Below are 15510 nucleotides of genomic sequence, written 5' to 3'. Positions count from 1 at the left end.
AGGTGCTGGGCAGTTTGCGGCTGCCTGCCCTGAATGGGGGAACCGGATGCTGAGGAGCCCCTGCCTCGGCTCGTAGGCAGTCCGTTCCGCACTCCGGCTGACTCCGTGCCCTGTCTTGGCTCATGCGCTGGCCACGCATGGTCTTGGTGGGAGCTCGCTCCGTGCCGGCCGAGTTCGGGTCCGCCTGTTGCCGCCGTCTTGTCCCGTGCTCCGTGCCTCGGGCGGACGTGTGCTGGCAACGCGCAGGCGTTGTGTGGCGGGGCTGCTGCTTGGCTCCTGCGTTGAGTGCGCGGGGCCAGGACCCCAGGCAGACGCCCCCCCCCCACCTCATCCCCCGGGCAGCTTTCCCCCCACCCCCCCGGCTGGGAATGCGGCTCGGCGGCCGGACGGCGGCCTGCAGCGGGGTCACCGCCGGTTAGCGGAGGGAGTCCCGCCTCCGGCAGCTTCGCTGGGTCCGCCCGCTCTCCATGGGAGTTCGCCGAGCCCGGGCTCGCCTGGCCACCCCTCTCCGGGACCATGTCCGCCAAGGAAACGGCGGCCTGTCGCAAATTCCAGGCCAACGTCTTCAATCAGAGCAAGTGTCAGAACTGCTTCAAAGCCCGGGAGGCGCATCTCACCTCCGACCAGGACTTGAACCAGGTGAGCAGCGGCCGGACTGGGCTGTGCCTCTTTCTCACCCCCAACCCGGTCCCCGCTCACGCAGCTCCAGCGCAGGGCGCCCACCGTCTGGAAGGGGGCTTGTGCACAGGCCCCCGGGGAATGAACCCTTCACCCTCCGGTGGTGTGCAGAGAAGGGGGGGGGGGGAGTTGTTACCTCTGGGGAGAGTTTCTGTCATCCACCCCCCTCCCCCTTTACTGCCCGGCCGGTAGTACCGGGGAACCGCATGGTGCAGTAAGAGATGTGACCAGCCAGCCACCAAGGTCCCATACAAAGTTGGATTCCCCATCCCATCCATGGCAGCGAAAAGTTAGGTGAACTGTCTCCCGAGACCTGTAATTTCTCGAATGCAGTGTTTATATCCTCGTGTCGTTTATTGTGGGAATTGCTCTTTAAAGGGAGATGAATAATCTATGTAATTAGATCCCGGGCTTGTGTTGATTTACATGAAGGACAAGCCTGCGCTTATTTGCGGTGCAGTGAGCTCAACCTGTGTAGAGTGCTGCCCAGGCATTTTATTCGCTTTCTAACCATGTGTATATATTTGAAAAAAAGTTCACTCAGGCAAATACTTGTTGTTAAAACCCGTCCCTAACAGTCGTCTAGTTTAATTTCGGAAACGCGCGTTAATGAGAGGCACATTCAGGTTTCCGGTTCGTTCCTGGACATTTCTGACATCTCTTGTTTTTATTCTTTATGTTTCGTCTTTGCAACATGCGGCGATTTCAAAAGAAAACACCAATTATTGGTTGAATTGAATGATGCAGACACAGTTTCTGCGACAACCCAAAAGCAGCATGCCTTTTAGAATTCGAGTGTAGTCATTTTGAGGGTCCATTGCCCCAATTATCCCAGGAAATCGCTGCACTTGCAAATTTTCAGTGATCCTCTCTGCCATTTAAGATTTGCTGAGGATGTGGCCATGTGTTGGTTCAATGTGAATGCCCGGTTTTTACGGAATACCAGATGTATCGCAAGGCAAAAACATACTTGCAATAAATATTAAAAAAACACATTCCGGGCATTAAAACCAAATGTGTCAACTTATCCCATTAGGACATTTTTGTTCACATTAGGTAAATTATAAATTGCAGCTACACCCGCCAAGAAAGCAACACTCCAGTGTGACCTCTGCCTTCTCAGTCTCGGGTAGCTTTGTTAAAAGAATGTTTGTTTAATTTTAAATCAAGGATTTATTTATGCCTGCTTGTCTCGGTTCTCAGTCGGAATCCCTGTGCGGATTTAGTTGAAAGCGTTTCAGTTTCCACCATGAAGCTCTCAGTAACACTGTTGTTTGGTAATTCGAAACCACTGCAGTTTTTTCCCCTCCCTTTCTTTCCATTTCTTTAAAGTGGTCATTCTTGCTGGGCTGCGGTTCTGCAGGTGACTGCACCTCCTCAAACGCTGGCTCTTCATGGGTGGTCCTGGAGCCTTGCACACTTCAACATAGTTTTCTGTTCGTCAAGTCCGGTTTATTGACATGTGATTGTCCAAGTACAACCCGACGAAACAGCGTTCTCGGTGCAAAACACACAGACGCAACCAGAGAACACGCACAATACAGAGACAAACAGTGCATCGTGTTGAATTTGTACATGGAGGGTCAGTCGAGCCTTTCCTTTGGTCGGTCAGCGTTCTCACTATCTGTGGGAAGAAGCTGTTCCTCAGCCTGGTGCTGGTTCTGATACTCCTGGAACTCTTCCCTGACAGGAGAAGCTGAAAGATGCTGTGTGCAGGGTGGAAGGAGTCCTCAGTGATTTTGCACACCCTCTTCATACAACGATCCTGGTAGATCATGTTGGTGGAGGGGAAGGGAGACCCCAGTGATTCTCTATGTCATCCTCTTATGGTCCTGTGGATTGATCTCCGATTCATTTCTCTGCAACAACCGTACGGCATTGTGATGCAGCTGGCCAGGACACTCTTGATAGAGCTCCTATGGAAGGTTGATGTGATGGTTGACATGACATGGTAACCTTGCCTGTTTTTCTTCTCAGGAAGTGCAGTAACTTTTGCGCCTTCCTGACAAGTGAGGAGATGTTGAGTGTCCACGATAGTCACTAGTTAAGTGAACTCCAAGGAGCTTGGTGCTCTCCACACTCTACTACAGAATTGTTGATAGAGGGTGGTCATTCCTGGTCCTCCTGAAGTCTATGATCCTCTTCATCTTGTCCACGTTGAGACTTGGGTTGTACTCTTGCACCACTTCACAAGATTTTTCACCTCGACTCTGTAGTGTGACTCATTGTTGTTGCTGATGAGGCCAACGATTGTTGTCATCTGCAAACTTGATGACACTGTTGAAGCTGGATCTGGCGACGCAGTCGTGTGAACAGGAGTGGTCTGAGTACCCATCCCTGAGATGCGCCAGTGGGATGGTGTTCGATATTCTGCCACAGACCCATACAGGCTGTGGCCTTCCTGTTAGGAAGTTCAGGATCCAATTACAGAGAGGGATGTTGATTCCAGTGAGGACCACTTCTCCACCAGCCTCTGGGGAATGCTTGTATTAACTACTGGGCTTAAATCAATGAACTGGGCCAGGTCAGAGTAAGTGACAAGGCTATAGCATCGTTAGTGGAACAGTTTCTTCTATAGGCAAATTGAAATGGATCCAGCTTCTCTGGGAGGTGTGCTTTGATGCATTCTAGATGCTTGAAGCATTTCATAATGATGGAGGCCAGTGCCACAGGGTAATAGTCATTAGGCCTTTTTGCACGGCGGGTGAGCGGTGACCTTCCTTGGACCAAGGTGAAATTCCCGGGAAGTCAGGAGCTCCCAGGCCTTTTGCATCGCAGTCTAAATTCCCTGGAAATTTAGGGAGGGTCCCTCCCCCAGCAATAACGTAGTGAGTGACCCATTAAGCATTCACAAGAAGTCCTACCAGAAGTCAGAAGAGATGGATAGATAGATAGATACACACACACATATATGTATGTGGATATATATGTGTCTATCTATGTTTTATATACATACATGTGTACACAGACACATCAATTAACAATTTGGTTAAGACCAAGAGAAGGGTACACAGCTATTTAAATAGAAAATAGGCACTGACAGTCTGAAAGCTCTTGTGCAACCCACTGAGTAAGCTCTTCTTGAAGGACAGCAAAGTGAATGACGATGAACTGCTTCTTACACAGCGCACAATCTTAAATATTGGGCAAGTGTGACAAGGTGACCAAAATTCTTTAAAAGCATAAGAACACAAATTATTGCTGCTTAAGTCAGAACTTTATAATTTAAGGTAACAAGTGTCAGTACAGTTGAGCTTTTGTTATATTAGGCTTGGAAACTGTTTTGTGAAATTTTACATTTTGGAATTTGAATGTACCGGTCATAAGAAATGCAAGAAGAAATAGCAGAATGAACTGATTTTATTGAAGGCACATTGAAGTTGACAAGTTTAAATGACACAGTGACGCAGACACGCAAGTGCTGACATCACCACGCTTTGCCTGCTCGGCCATTTGTCGATTCAGACTGCAGGAAGAGGGTGGGCATGGACCCAAGTAATTTTCCCGGGCCGACATTTTCACACCACTGGTTCATGGGAGGGCCCCACGGAAAATTTCCAGGGAATCCCCATTTTACATGGTGGTGTGAAAAGACCCTATTGAGGCTTGTTATTGTTGCCCTCTTGGGTGCTAGGATGATGAAGGACAATTCACAAGTATTGTGAAGCTAATATTCCATGGGAGCTCTTTTCTAGCCTTAGCTGGGCTACTGGTCAATGTTGGCCACTGCTCCAGTTACCTGTGAAGAAAATGAACGTCTCTACTCCTCACACTGTCCAAAGTCCAGACTTGATGAGGCAAATTCCTTTAAGATAAGCTTTGGAAGCCAGAATTGACACCTTTTGGTTCTAGTACAAATTCTGCACTAGAACATATCCTTCCCTTTTTCTTGTCTTTGGCTGAAGCCCTTAGTTTGAAAGCTCAAGATGAGCTTCCAGCCCAATATCTGCTGCTTCCACCTCTGCCATCACAGCTTCAGCCTGACAATGCGGCTCCTGTCTTCGGCAACTCCGCCTCTGGCATCACTGTTTCTTTCCGAAGCTCTACATCTGTAGTATTCACCCTCATCCATGCCTTTGACATGAGACCTTTGTCCAGCTTCACCCTACCCGAACACTGAACACTGGATTGACCAAGACTTTGCTGTCTCTGTCTTGTAGTGTCTTGTCCATCAACCAGCCTGTCCTCACATCTTTAAAACTCTCATCCTAGGGTTTAAACTGCCTCTTGGTCTTGACCCTCCATGCCTGTGCATCCCCTTGTTCCACATCAGTTTCTCGAATATTCTCATTAAGTCTCTGTCTTCCTGTTTCTCCAAACTTGCTATCTCTTGGACCAAGGTCGGTGAGCTGAAAGATACGGAACAGGGAATGAGATGGAGTGTTGGGTGCTAACGGCCAGCAGAAGGAGGATACTTGCCTTTCTAGGTCAGGGCTCAGAATGTAAGGGTTAGGATGCCGCAACTACAGTATAATAAACGCTGGTTAAAACATAGTTCTGGTCACCACCCCATCGAAAACTAGTGACTCTGGAGAGAGTACACCGAGGAGGTTCACCAGGATATTGTCAGCATTGTGGGATATTAATTACAGGCAGAAGTTGGATTTTCCCTGAAGTAAAGGAAGCTGAGGAGAGACCTGATAGGGGTTTATAAAATTAATAAGAGGCACAGATGGGGGTAGGTCATCTAAATCATTTTTTAATGGGAGGAGCATCAAAAATAAGAGGATGTAGGTTTACGGTGAAAGGGTTTTAAAGGATATTTGAGGGGTAAATTTCTTTTACTCAGTGGTTGATAACTGGAATGTACTGCCAGAGGAGATGGTTGAATCAGATGCAATGACAACATTTAAAAGGCATTTAGACTGATACTTAAATAGGCCAGGCAATGTAGGATATGTCCTAACTGCGGGCATGGGATTAGTTTGGAAGGCCGGGAAGGATGTTGTGGGTTGAAGGACTTTGTTTCTGTGCGGTATGGCTACGCTGAGTTCTAATAGGGCAGGCACGGGAGATTGCAGTCTTGGACGGAGAATCTAGTGAGAGAAAACAGTTGCAGATAGTGTGCTGAATGCTGTGAAGTGGGTGGGGATGGCGTACGGCTGGAGGTGCAGCTGTTTACTCATTGATATGGAGTGTGGGTGGGGTATGTGAAGCCAACAGTTGGGCTGGAACTGGACTCACGGAGACATCTTGAAATACAAGAGAAAAGATTTGACCCTATTTCAATAATTTAAGGAAATTGGTATCCTCAATTGACTTTAATTTAAAAAAAAATTAGACGTGCAGCACAGTAATAAAGCCATTCCAATCCATGAGCCTGTGCTACCCAAATACCCCACTACAGGAGAAAACCAGAGCATCTGGAAGAAACCTATGCAGACATGGAGAGACCGTACAAACTCCTTACAAACAGATTTGAACCTGCTTCAGCTGTGTTTCCAACTCTCTCCCCAGTGCTTCTGCCTTGTCTGCTGTGTGTCCATAGTGGAAGGATGTGAGAAGAAAGTAGCCACATCACCCATGCAGTTGTTGTCTTGCTTTCATTGGGTTGGGGAGAGGGAAGCAGATCATCCCTAATAGGTGGCCACCTTTCACCTTATGAGAAAGTGAATGCTTTCAATTACAGAGGGCTGGACAAGTAATTTGGTTAGTGGGAGGTTCTCAGTGGTATATACTCCCATCTCTGCATTCCCACTCAACAAGTGTCTGGTTTAAAGTGGCTCTACAATGAATGTAGCATCCACTGTAGAATTATCCATAATAATTACCCAGGACTAAAAAAAGCACGAACCCTAGAAATGTGAGTCATTTTGCTGTTCTCAGTGAATTTGGATCTGCCAGCACTGAAATGCCTGCTTCCTGCCCTTATCTATTACATTTTGTATCCATTTGAATATTATAATTAGCTAAGGCAATGATCATCACCCACTCTGATAACTCTAATCACAGAGGGGTTTTCTAATGCCTTTATGTGTTGTCCTGAGGTTGTGGCCCTCTCATTTCCTGATCAATCTGTATTATGCAGTATAATTTGATAGAATTTATTTCAAAGTTGCTTGATTCCAGAGAGTAAATCTCTGCTTGTTATTCTTTTCTTGCATCTCATCAGTCACTTGATAAAATTTTAGGACCAACTTTCTTTGAAGAATTCTGACATCCTCCATGTAGTGAGGAGTATTAAACAGTACGCTTATTCCAGAAGAAACGAACAATTACTTTTTACGGTCCAGTTTATGGATCTTTGTTATTAATGCTTCAATGTTGTTCAAAATCATAGTTCTCCATTTAGAGGTCGTTATTAAGTGGTGTAACTGTCCTTTGCCCTGTTGAGTCTACATTTTCTTTATTATTGTGAGGGAACTTGAGGGACATGTCCTGCTTTTTTATTCTTAATGCAATTATAAAAAAAAAATATTTATCCAGTTAAACAAAAGGAGTACCTCATGGTCCTGGTGAAGGAGAACATCTCAGATGTCCTGAATTGGAAGGTATCATCCTGGATTTGAGAGAAAGGAGTAGAATTCTTACAGGAGACAGAGAGGGAAGAAGTGTAGTTGAGGTAACTTGGAGATGGTTGGTTTATAGAAGAAGATATCTGTACATAGTTTGTTTCCTGAGATGGAGATAGAGAGGTTGAAAAAAAATGTTTAGAAGGTCACATGAGCCTCTATCCACCCACTTTGAGGCAGTGCATTCCATATAATCATATAACAAATACAGTACAGAAACTTAAGTGATCTCCTCTAGTCCCACCTACCTGCTCCCTGTCCATAACCCTCCAATCCCCTCACATCCAAGAACTCATCCAATCTTCTCTTAAATGACAAAACTGACCCTGCTGCAACCACCTCTTCTTCTGGAAGGTCATTCCACTCAGCAACCCCTCTCTGAGTGAAGAAGCATCATCTCATGTTCTAATCTTTTGCCCCCTAACCCTTAACTTATGACCTCTCGTTCCAATCTCACCTACCATCAAGGGGAAGAGCCTATTCACATCTACTCTATCCCCCTCATAATTATATACCTCTATCAAATCACCCTCAACCTTCTATGCTCCAATGAAAAAAGACCCAGTGTACTCAATCTTTCTCTGTATTCTAGATACTACAATCCAGGCAACATTGTAGTAAATCTTCTCTGCACCCTCTCTACTTTATTGATATCCTTTCTATAATTTGGGGTCGATAAATGCACACAATATTCCAATGCCTTGAATAATCTCAACATCACCTCCCAGCTTTTATATTCTATGTTTTGATTTACAAAGACCAGCATACCATCGACCATCTTTCATCTCACCTAAGCAGTCCAAATCCTTCTGCAGTCCCTGAAGAAACTTATCTATCCACAACTCCCCCTATTTTTGTATCGTCTGCATATTTACTAATTCAATTTACCACTCCATCATTCAAATCATTAATGTAAATGACAAACAACAAGGGATCCAACACTGATCCCTGAGGCACACCACTCACCACCTGACTCCATCCTGACAGAAAGATATCCACCATGACTCTAACATCTACCTTCTAGCCACCGTTGAACCATCTGACTAACTCAACATTAATACCTAGCACCTGAACCTTCCTTATCAGCCTTCCATGTGGAACCTTATCGAAGTCCTTACTGAAATCCAGATAAGATTAAATAAGATTTGTCAAACATGACCTTCCCCACACAAACCCCTGTTGAGTGTCCCTGATCAGTCCTTGCCTCTCTAGATACTTATACATATTATCTCTAAGAATACTTTCTAATAGTTTATCCACCACTGATGTCAAATTTATTGGCCTTGCCTCTCTAGATACTTATACATATTATCTCTAAGAATACTTTCTAATAGTTTATCCACCACTGATGTCAAGTTTATTGGCCTATAATTGCTGGGCCTACACCTGGAGCCCTTTTTAAACAGAGGAACCATGTTTGTGATACTCCAATCTCGCGGCACCACACCTTCCTCCAGTGACTGTTGAAAAATCACTGTCAGATTCTCCGCTATTTCCTCCCCTCAAGGTCCTGGGAAAAATCCCATCAGGACCGAGAGACTTATCCACCTTTATATGCCTCATAAGTTCCAATACTCCCTCTTTCCTAATCCCTATATTTTCCATAATCACCCCTTTTGCTTCTCTTATCCTACACGATTCCATATCCTTTTCCCTAATGAATACTGAAGAGAAGAACTCATTCAATATCTTCCCCATCTCATTTGTCTGCTCTGATTCTCTAAGGGACCTAATTTTACATATTTGTAAAAACCTTTTGGATTTACTTTCACCCTGTTCACAATAGCCACCTTGTACCTTTTCACTATCCTAATTTCTTTCTTTTTACAATCCATGTATTTTCTAATCATCTTGTCTAAACTTTGTTTCTTGTGTTTAATGTAGGCCTCCCTTTTATTTCGAACCAACTTTCTAATCACCCTTGAAAACCACAGCTCTCCAGAACATTTGGCTCTGCCTTTTATCCTAACAGATTCTGCACCCTCAAAATCTCACCTTTAAATGCCCTCCAATTTTCTTCTACCTTCTTCCCAAAAAACAAATCAGCCCAAACCATTCCTTGCAAATCCCTTCTCATTTCATCAAATCTGGCTTTTCCCCACTCAAAATATTTGATCCAAAACTATCCCTTTCCATAATTATATTGAAACTAATGGTACCATGATCATTAGATCCGAAGTGCTCCCCAATACACACCTCAGTCACTTGCCCTTTCTCATTCCCCAACACAAGCAACGCCACTCCCCCTCCCACCCCTCCAATTCTATCATACCTAAACCAGCGAAATCTTGGAATATTTAGCTGCCAGTCACATCCCTCCTGCAACCACGTCTCACTAATCACCACCACATCACACTACCAAATGTATCTACACCTTCAGCTCGTCCACCTTTATTATAATATTCCTAGCATTAAAGTAAATGCATTTCAGAGATTTCCCACATCTTACCTTCTGCTTGTCCCCATCTTTACAGACAGCCTTATTACTTATTACCCTCATTCCCCCCCTCCATCACGGCACTGACCCTTTTTCTTCTTGATCACCTGTCTTTCCACCCCCAAACTTTGTCTACAAGCCTTCTCTACTTGAGATAAACCATCTCCTTACTGTTCTCCATTATATGGACCCCTTCCCCCCAACCATACTAGTTTAAAGCCCCCTTATTAGCCCTAGCAAATACTCCCCCAGGATCATGGTCCCTCTGGAATTCAGATGCAACCCATCTGTTCGGTACAGGTCCCACCACCCCCAAAAAAGGTCCCGGTGATCTTTTTAAAGATGAAAGTTTTTAACTGTCAACCTGGAAATTTTCTAATCTCCAAATCTCTGTCAACCATTGACGGCTCCACCGTTGAGGTCATCAAAAGTATCAAGTTCCTTTGAGTGCACTTGGTGGAGAAACTCACCAGTTCCATAGCCAAGAAAGTCCAGCAGAGCCTCTACTTCCTGTGAGGTCTGAGGAAAGTTCATCTCCCACCCTCCATCCTCACAATATTTTACACCGGATGTATCAACTGCATCACCACCTGGTTTGAAAGCTGTACCTCCTCAGACTGCCAGAGGATGGTGAAGTTAGTGGAAAAGATACAGGGGAAAGAAATTAAACGTTGTGATGGACTCCTCACACCCTTCATGTAAACTGCCATCTGGTAGGAGTTACTGTAGCACTCGGGCCCTTGTCTAGATTGGGCAACAGCTTTTTCCCCCCAAGCCATCAAACTCCTGAACTCCCAGAACATTTGTGGATAGTGTTCCGTGGTCTTTTACTGTATACGTCTTAATATTTTTAATGTTTAACTTGTAACTTGTATTCATGTAAATATGCTCCATGGTCCTGAAGAAACGCTATCTCGTTTTTACTGTGTGATCATGATATGAACGATAAATAAAGGTGACTTGACTTCAATTTGTGCTTGGGAATTATAGACCAGTGAGTGGGCAAATTATTGGAGAGGACAGAATTTACGAGCATTTAGAGAAACACAGTCTTCTCAGGGTAGTCAGCAAAGCTTTGTGAGGGGAAGGTCATGCCTCAAGAACCTAATTGAGTTTTTATGAGGAGGTAATAAAATAAATTGATGTAAGGAGGCAGTAGATGTGGTCTATTTGGATTTTCGTAAGGTATTAGCAAAGTCCCCCATGAGACACTCGTTCAGAAAGTCATGAATCATGGGATCCATGGAACCTTGGCTCTGTGGATTCAGAATTGTCTTGCTTGTAGAAAGTGGAGAGTAGTAGTGAATGGTAACTATTCTGCCAGGAGGTCCAAAGGAATTTGTTCTGGGACCCCTGCTCTTTGTGATTTCTATAAATGACCTTGATGAAGAAATAGAGGGATGGGTCAGTAAGTGCAGATGATACAAAGATTAGAGGTGTTGTGGTGTTGAAGCTTGTCGTAGGTTACAAAAGGATATAGATAAGATACAGAGCTGGGCAGAGAAGTGGCAGATGGAGTTCATTCCAGATAAGTGTGAGGTGATGCATTTTGGAAGGTCAAACTTGAAGACAGAGGACATGGTTAATGGTAGAATTCTTAACAGTGTGGAAGAACAGAGGGACCTTGGAGTCCAAAACCATAGATCTATCAAGGTTGCCACGCAGGTTGAATAGAAAGTTTAAAAAGGCCCATGGACTTCATTAGTCGGGGGATTTGAGTTCTTGAGTCATGAGGTAATGTTGCAGCTCTGGTGAGACCACATAGAATATTGTGTTTAGTTCTGGTCACCTCATTACAGGAAGGACGTGGAAGCTATGGAGAGGTGTAGAGGAGATTTACCAGGGTGTCGTCTGGATTAGAAAATGTGTCTTATGCAGGAATGTTAGCAGAGCTGGGGTTTTTCTCTATGGATGAGAGGTAACCTAATGGAGGTCTATAAGATTACAAGAGGCATAGATAAAAGTAAACAGTCAGCACTTTTCCCCAAGGCAGGAATAGCAAACCCCAGGGGTCATCAGTACAAAGTGTAGGGTGGAACGTTTAGGGGAGACATCAGGGATATATTTTTTACACCCAGAGAGTTGTGGGTGCCTGGAATGCATTGCCAGGGATGGTGGTGGAGGCTGGAACTATAGGGGCATTTAAGCAACTTCCACGTGAATGAAAGTAAAATAGGTTATGAGGTGGGGAGAATTTTTTTTTGAGTAGGCACAACATTGTGGGACAAAGGGCCGAGTGTAATTCTATGTTAACCCTTTGACAACGAGTGCTCCTCTTAACGTTCTGCACTCTGTGAATAACTGTCCCAGATTCTCTCATCTTACTCAGCCACTAAGTAATTGCACATATTAAAAATCTTTTATTCCAAAAGTATTTTGTCACCCTTTGGATCTAAAATGCACCTGCTGCTCATTTATCCTTTTGTTTGTTTGTGACCTTCCTTTGGTCCCTTCCTGCATTCTTCCTGTTAGTTTCCTGTCTTTGTCATTTTCGTATCAAAGGAAAACTTCACTGTTTGCTCCACTAAACTCCAGGGTTTAAACAGTGCTGAATTCTGGTAAAATTAAACTTTTTGTTTGCAAATGCTTTTAAGCCATTCAAATTTGATGGAATAACCTAGGACTTTGAGCACAAGTTGGAGGGTGCCTGCAACACTGAGTGGGGAAACCTTTTCATCAGTCTTACTGATGAAATATTGTCAGGTAAACATGGAAAATAACCACAGGAGGGAAGAATTATTTGTACTAAGAACTTGCTGCATGTAACATTTATTCTTATTATGACAGAGTATATAGATATGTTTTTGGGAGATAAATTGGGAAAGGTGTGTTAGAGTAGATTACAAAGAAACACTTTAAAACATATCTTATTTAAAATACTGGAGCTCTGCCCCATGCTAGACCTATTGGCTACACAGCTTTTGCAAGAGCTTTGAGGAGTGCTCAAGAGACTTCACTAATGGATTGTTGTTTACAAAAGGCAACAGATAAAGACCATGTTGGAGCCGCTATGTCTGGAGGAAAGAGAGAGAGAGAGATACACACACACACACACACACACACACACACACACACACACACACACACACACACACACACACACACACACACGTGTTTCGTCAGCAAGACACTGAAGTGGGTGATTAAAAAGGAACAACAAATCTCTCTGAAAATGGACAACAACCTTTTTGATCAGTTACCTTTTACCTTTCAAGCACCAAAGCCTGGTGAACTTCATTAACTTCATGAAAGTTAAATTCTGGGCACAGTATAAGAATTGCCTGCAACCAGTGAACTTGGAGGAATGAGAAGTAAGATTGGACTGTGAATCAAATAACTTTACTGAACTTACACACTCATTACATGCACATGCGCTTAGTATTAGAAAGGGGTTAAGTAAGTCAATAGAGAAAAGTTATAGTTTGATTCTGTTTTCAAGTTTAAAGATAATTAACCATATAACCATTTACGGAGTGGAAACAAGCCATGTTGGCCTTTCGAGTCCGCACCGGTTCACTGATTTTGTGCGCCCTCTTCAGGCATTGCTCCCAGTAGATCTTCATTCAATAACGATGGGTGAATTCAATGCAGGTAGAATCTTATTGAAATTGAAAGCAAGGCAGTCTCTCCTGTAGATGTCCTCAATTTGGAGCATTTTAAAGTCAGATTTAGTCACAACTTTCAACAGGAGGAGTTTACAGGCAAAGCAACTTTTGTTTAAGTAACAATTTGTCTTGGTGAATATCTATTGCTGCTGGGTTTATAGGTCCTCTAGGCTCGTAACAATATATTAGAATGCCAGAAGGATCTATCTGCAAGATTGGGTCACTGTTATTTAATAAGTCAAGATTCAATTTAATGTCATAAAAAGTGTCATATTACATGAAGTTGCTTTTGCCTGCTGTAAGGCAGACAGATACACTATCGGCAGAAATTGCCTGAAGCGCCTCTTACAGTCAGAGAAAGAGAAGTAGAAGAGAGTTGTGTGTAATAACATTTAAAAGTGCTGGAAATATTCATCAATGTTTTGGGTCTTTAGGTTTGGTGCACGTATCAACTGCATCTGCTGCTTAATCTACACATTCTGTTTATGAAGGCCCATTGCTAACTTATTACAGTACATTTCCGCTGTCGACCGCTGTCGTAGATCTCCAGAATTGGTTCGACCTAAAAGGGGAGGCAGGCCTCTTCAGCCCGGTTAAGCAACCTGCATAGGAGAAGGTCACTCCGATATAAAACCTACGACCCAAGGACCTCGCTGCCACATCCCAGCTTGCTTGGCCACGGCACACGAACCATGGGTGTGAAGGGTGGGGCCAGTACTGCGCACACTGCACTCTACCTAAAAGCTCCTTTGCGCAGGCCCGAGGACAGGTCCACGTCCTCCCCCTCAAAAGATGCACACAAACTCAAGCTAGCATGCTGGAACATCAGAACCATGCTCGACAAGGCTGACAGCCACCGACCTGAACATCGCACATGAACTCCTCAGACTCGACATCGACATAGCCGCTCTCAGCGAAGTCCGCCTTGCAGATGTAGGCAGCCTCCAAGAACACGGCGCGGGCTACACACTCTACTGGTCTGGCAAGCCTCAGGTTGAATGACGCCTATCTGGTGTTGGCTTCATGGTCAAGAACTCCATTGCCTCCAAACTCGAAAACCTCCCGACAGGCCACTCTGACCGGATCATGTCCATGCGACTCCCCCTTCAAAACAAGCGTCACATCACCCTCATCAGTGTCTATGCTCCAACCCTCCAGGCGGAACCAGCAGAAAAGGACAAGTTCTACACTGATCTGCGCAACCTCATCCAACGCACCCCTACAGCAACAAGGTTGTCATCCTTGGCGACTTCAATGCTCGCGTCGGCAAAGACTCAGAAACCTGGCCAGGAATCCTTGGCAAGCATGGTGTCGGCAAGTGCAATGACAACAGGTGCCTCCTGTTGGAACTCTGCGCAGAACAGTGGCTTGTCATTACTAACACCCTTTTCCAGCAGAGAGACAGCCTGAAGACTACCTGGATGCATCCCCGATCCAAACACTGGCACCTCCTGGACTGCGTTCTGGTGCGAGAAAGAGACAAACGAGATGTGCTCCACACCAGGGTCATGCCCAGCGCAGAATGCCATACTGACCACCGGCTTGTTTACTGTAAGCTCAACCTTCACTTCAAGCCAAATTTCAAGAACATTGGAGCCCCAGAAAGAGGTTCAATGTTGGAAACTTGCAGTCAGACGTACTGAGACGAAACTTCCAGGCAAACCCTCCAAGCAAAGCTCAAGGATGTAAACTGCCTCACGGACACGTCTTCTGAAACCCTCTGGGATCAGCTGAAAACGACCATACTGCAATCCACTGAAGAGATACTGGGCTTAAAGCGATCTGCCAACCAGGCTCACCTTGCAAAGCCTTCCTGGCCAGAGAAAAAACGAGCCTTCCGTCTCGCTTGCAGCCATCTTCAGCGCAAACTCCGGGAGATCCAAAATGAGTGGTGGACTAGCTTCGCCAAATGAACCCAGCTTAGCGCCGACATTGGCAACTTCAGGGGTTTTTATGAGACACCAAAGGCAGTGTACGGCCCCTCACCCAAGTCCAAAGCCCTCAGCGCAGCTCAGACGGTGAAGTCCTCCTCAGCGACAAGATCTCCATCCTTAATCGATGGTCAGGACACTTCCAATCCCTTTTCAGTGCCATCCGCTCAGTCCAAGAATCCGCCCTGCTCTAGCTCCCTCAACAACCCTTGAGTCTAGACCTGGATGAGGTCCTTACCCGGGAAAAGACATACAAGGCAATTGAACAACTGGAAAAATGGCAAATCAGTAGGTATGGATGGAATCCCCCCAGAGGTCTGGAAGGCTGGCGGCAAAGCTCTGCATAC

General features: G+C 44.9%; 1 protein-coding gene across 3 annotated transcripts in view; it reads left to right on the top strand.

Moving 5' to 3' along the window:
• Positions 1 to 375: 375 nt before the first annotated feature.
• LOC138758823 (myosin phosphatase Rho-interacting protein-like) overlaps positions 376 to 15510 on the top strand; it is a 260679-nt gene continuing 245544 nt past the window's right edge. The window contains exon 1 of one of the 3 annotated variants that reach the window (XM_069928231.1): positions 376 to 639. In XM_069928231.1, the coding sequence (XP_069784332.1) occupies positions 517 to 639 (123 nt within the window). In that variant the 5' untranslated portion in view covers positions 376 to 516. The remainder of the gene's footprint in view (positions 640 to 15510) is intronic. The other 2 variants (XM_069928232.1, XM_069928233.1) reach the window with 2 other exon arrangements.

This window comes from Narcine bancroftii, chromosome 3, assembly GCF_036971445.1.
Source record: "Narcine bancroftii isolate sNarBan1 chromosome 3, sNarBan1.hap1, whole genome shotgun sequence".
NCBI classification, from domain to species: domain Eukaryota; kingdom Metazoa; phylum Chordata; class Chondrichthyes; order Torpediniformes; family Narcinidae; genus Narcine; species Narcine bancroftii.
This window is presented reverse-complemented; position numbering and strand designations above follow the sequence as displayed.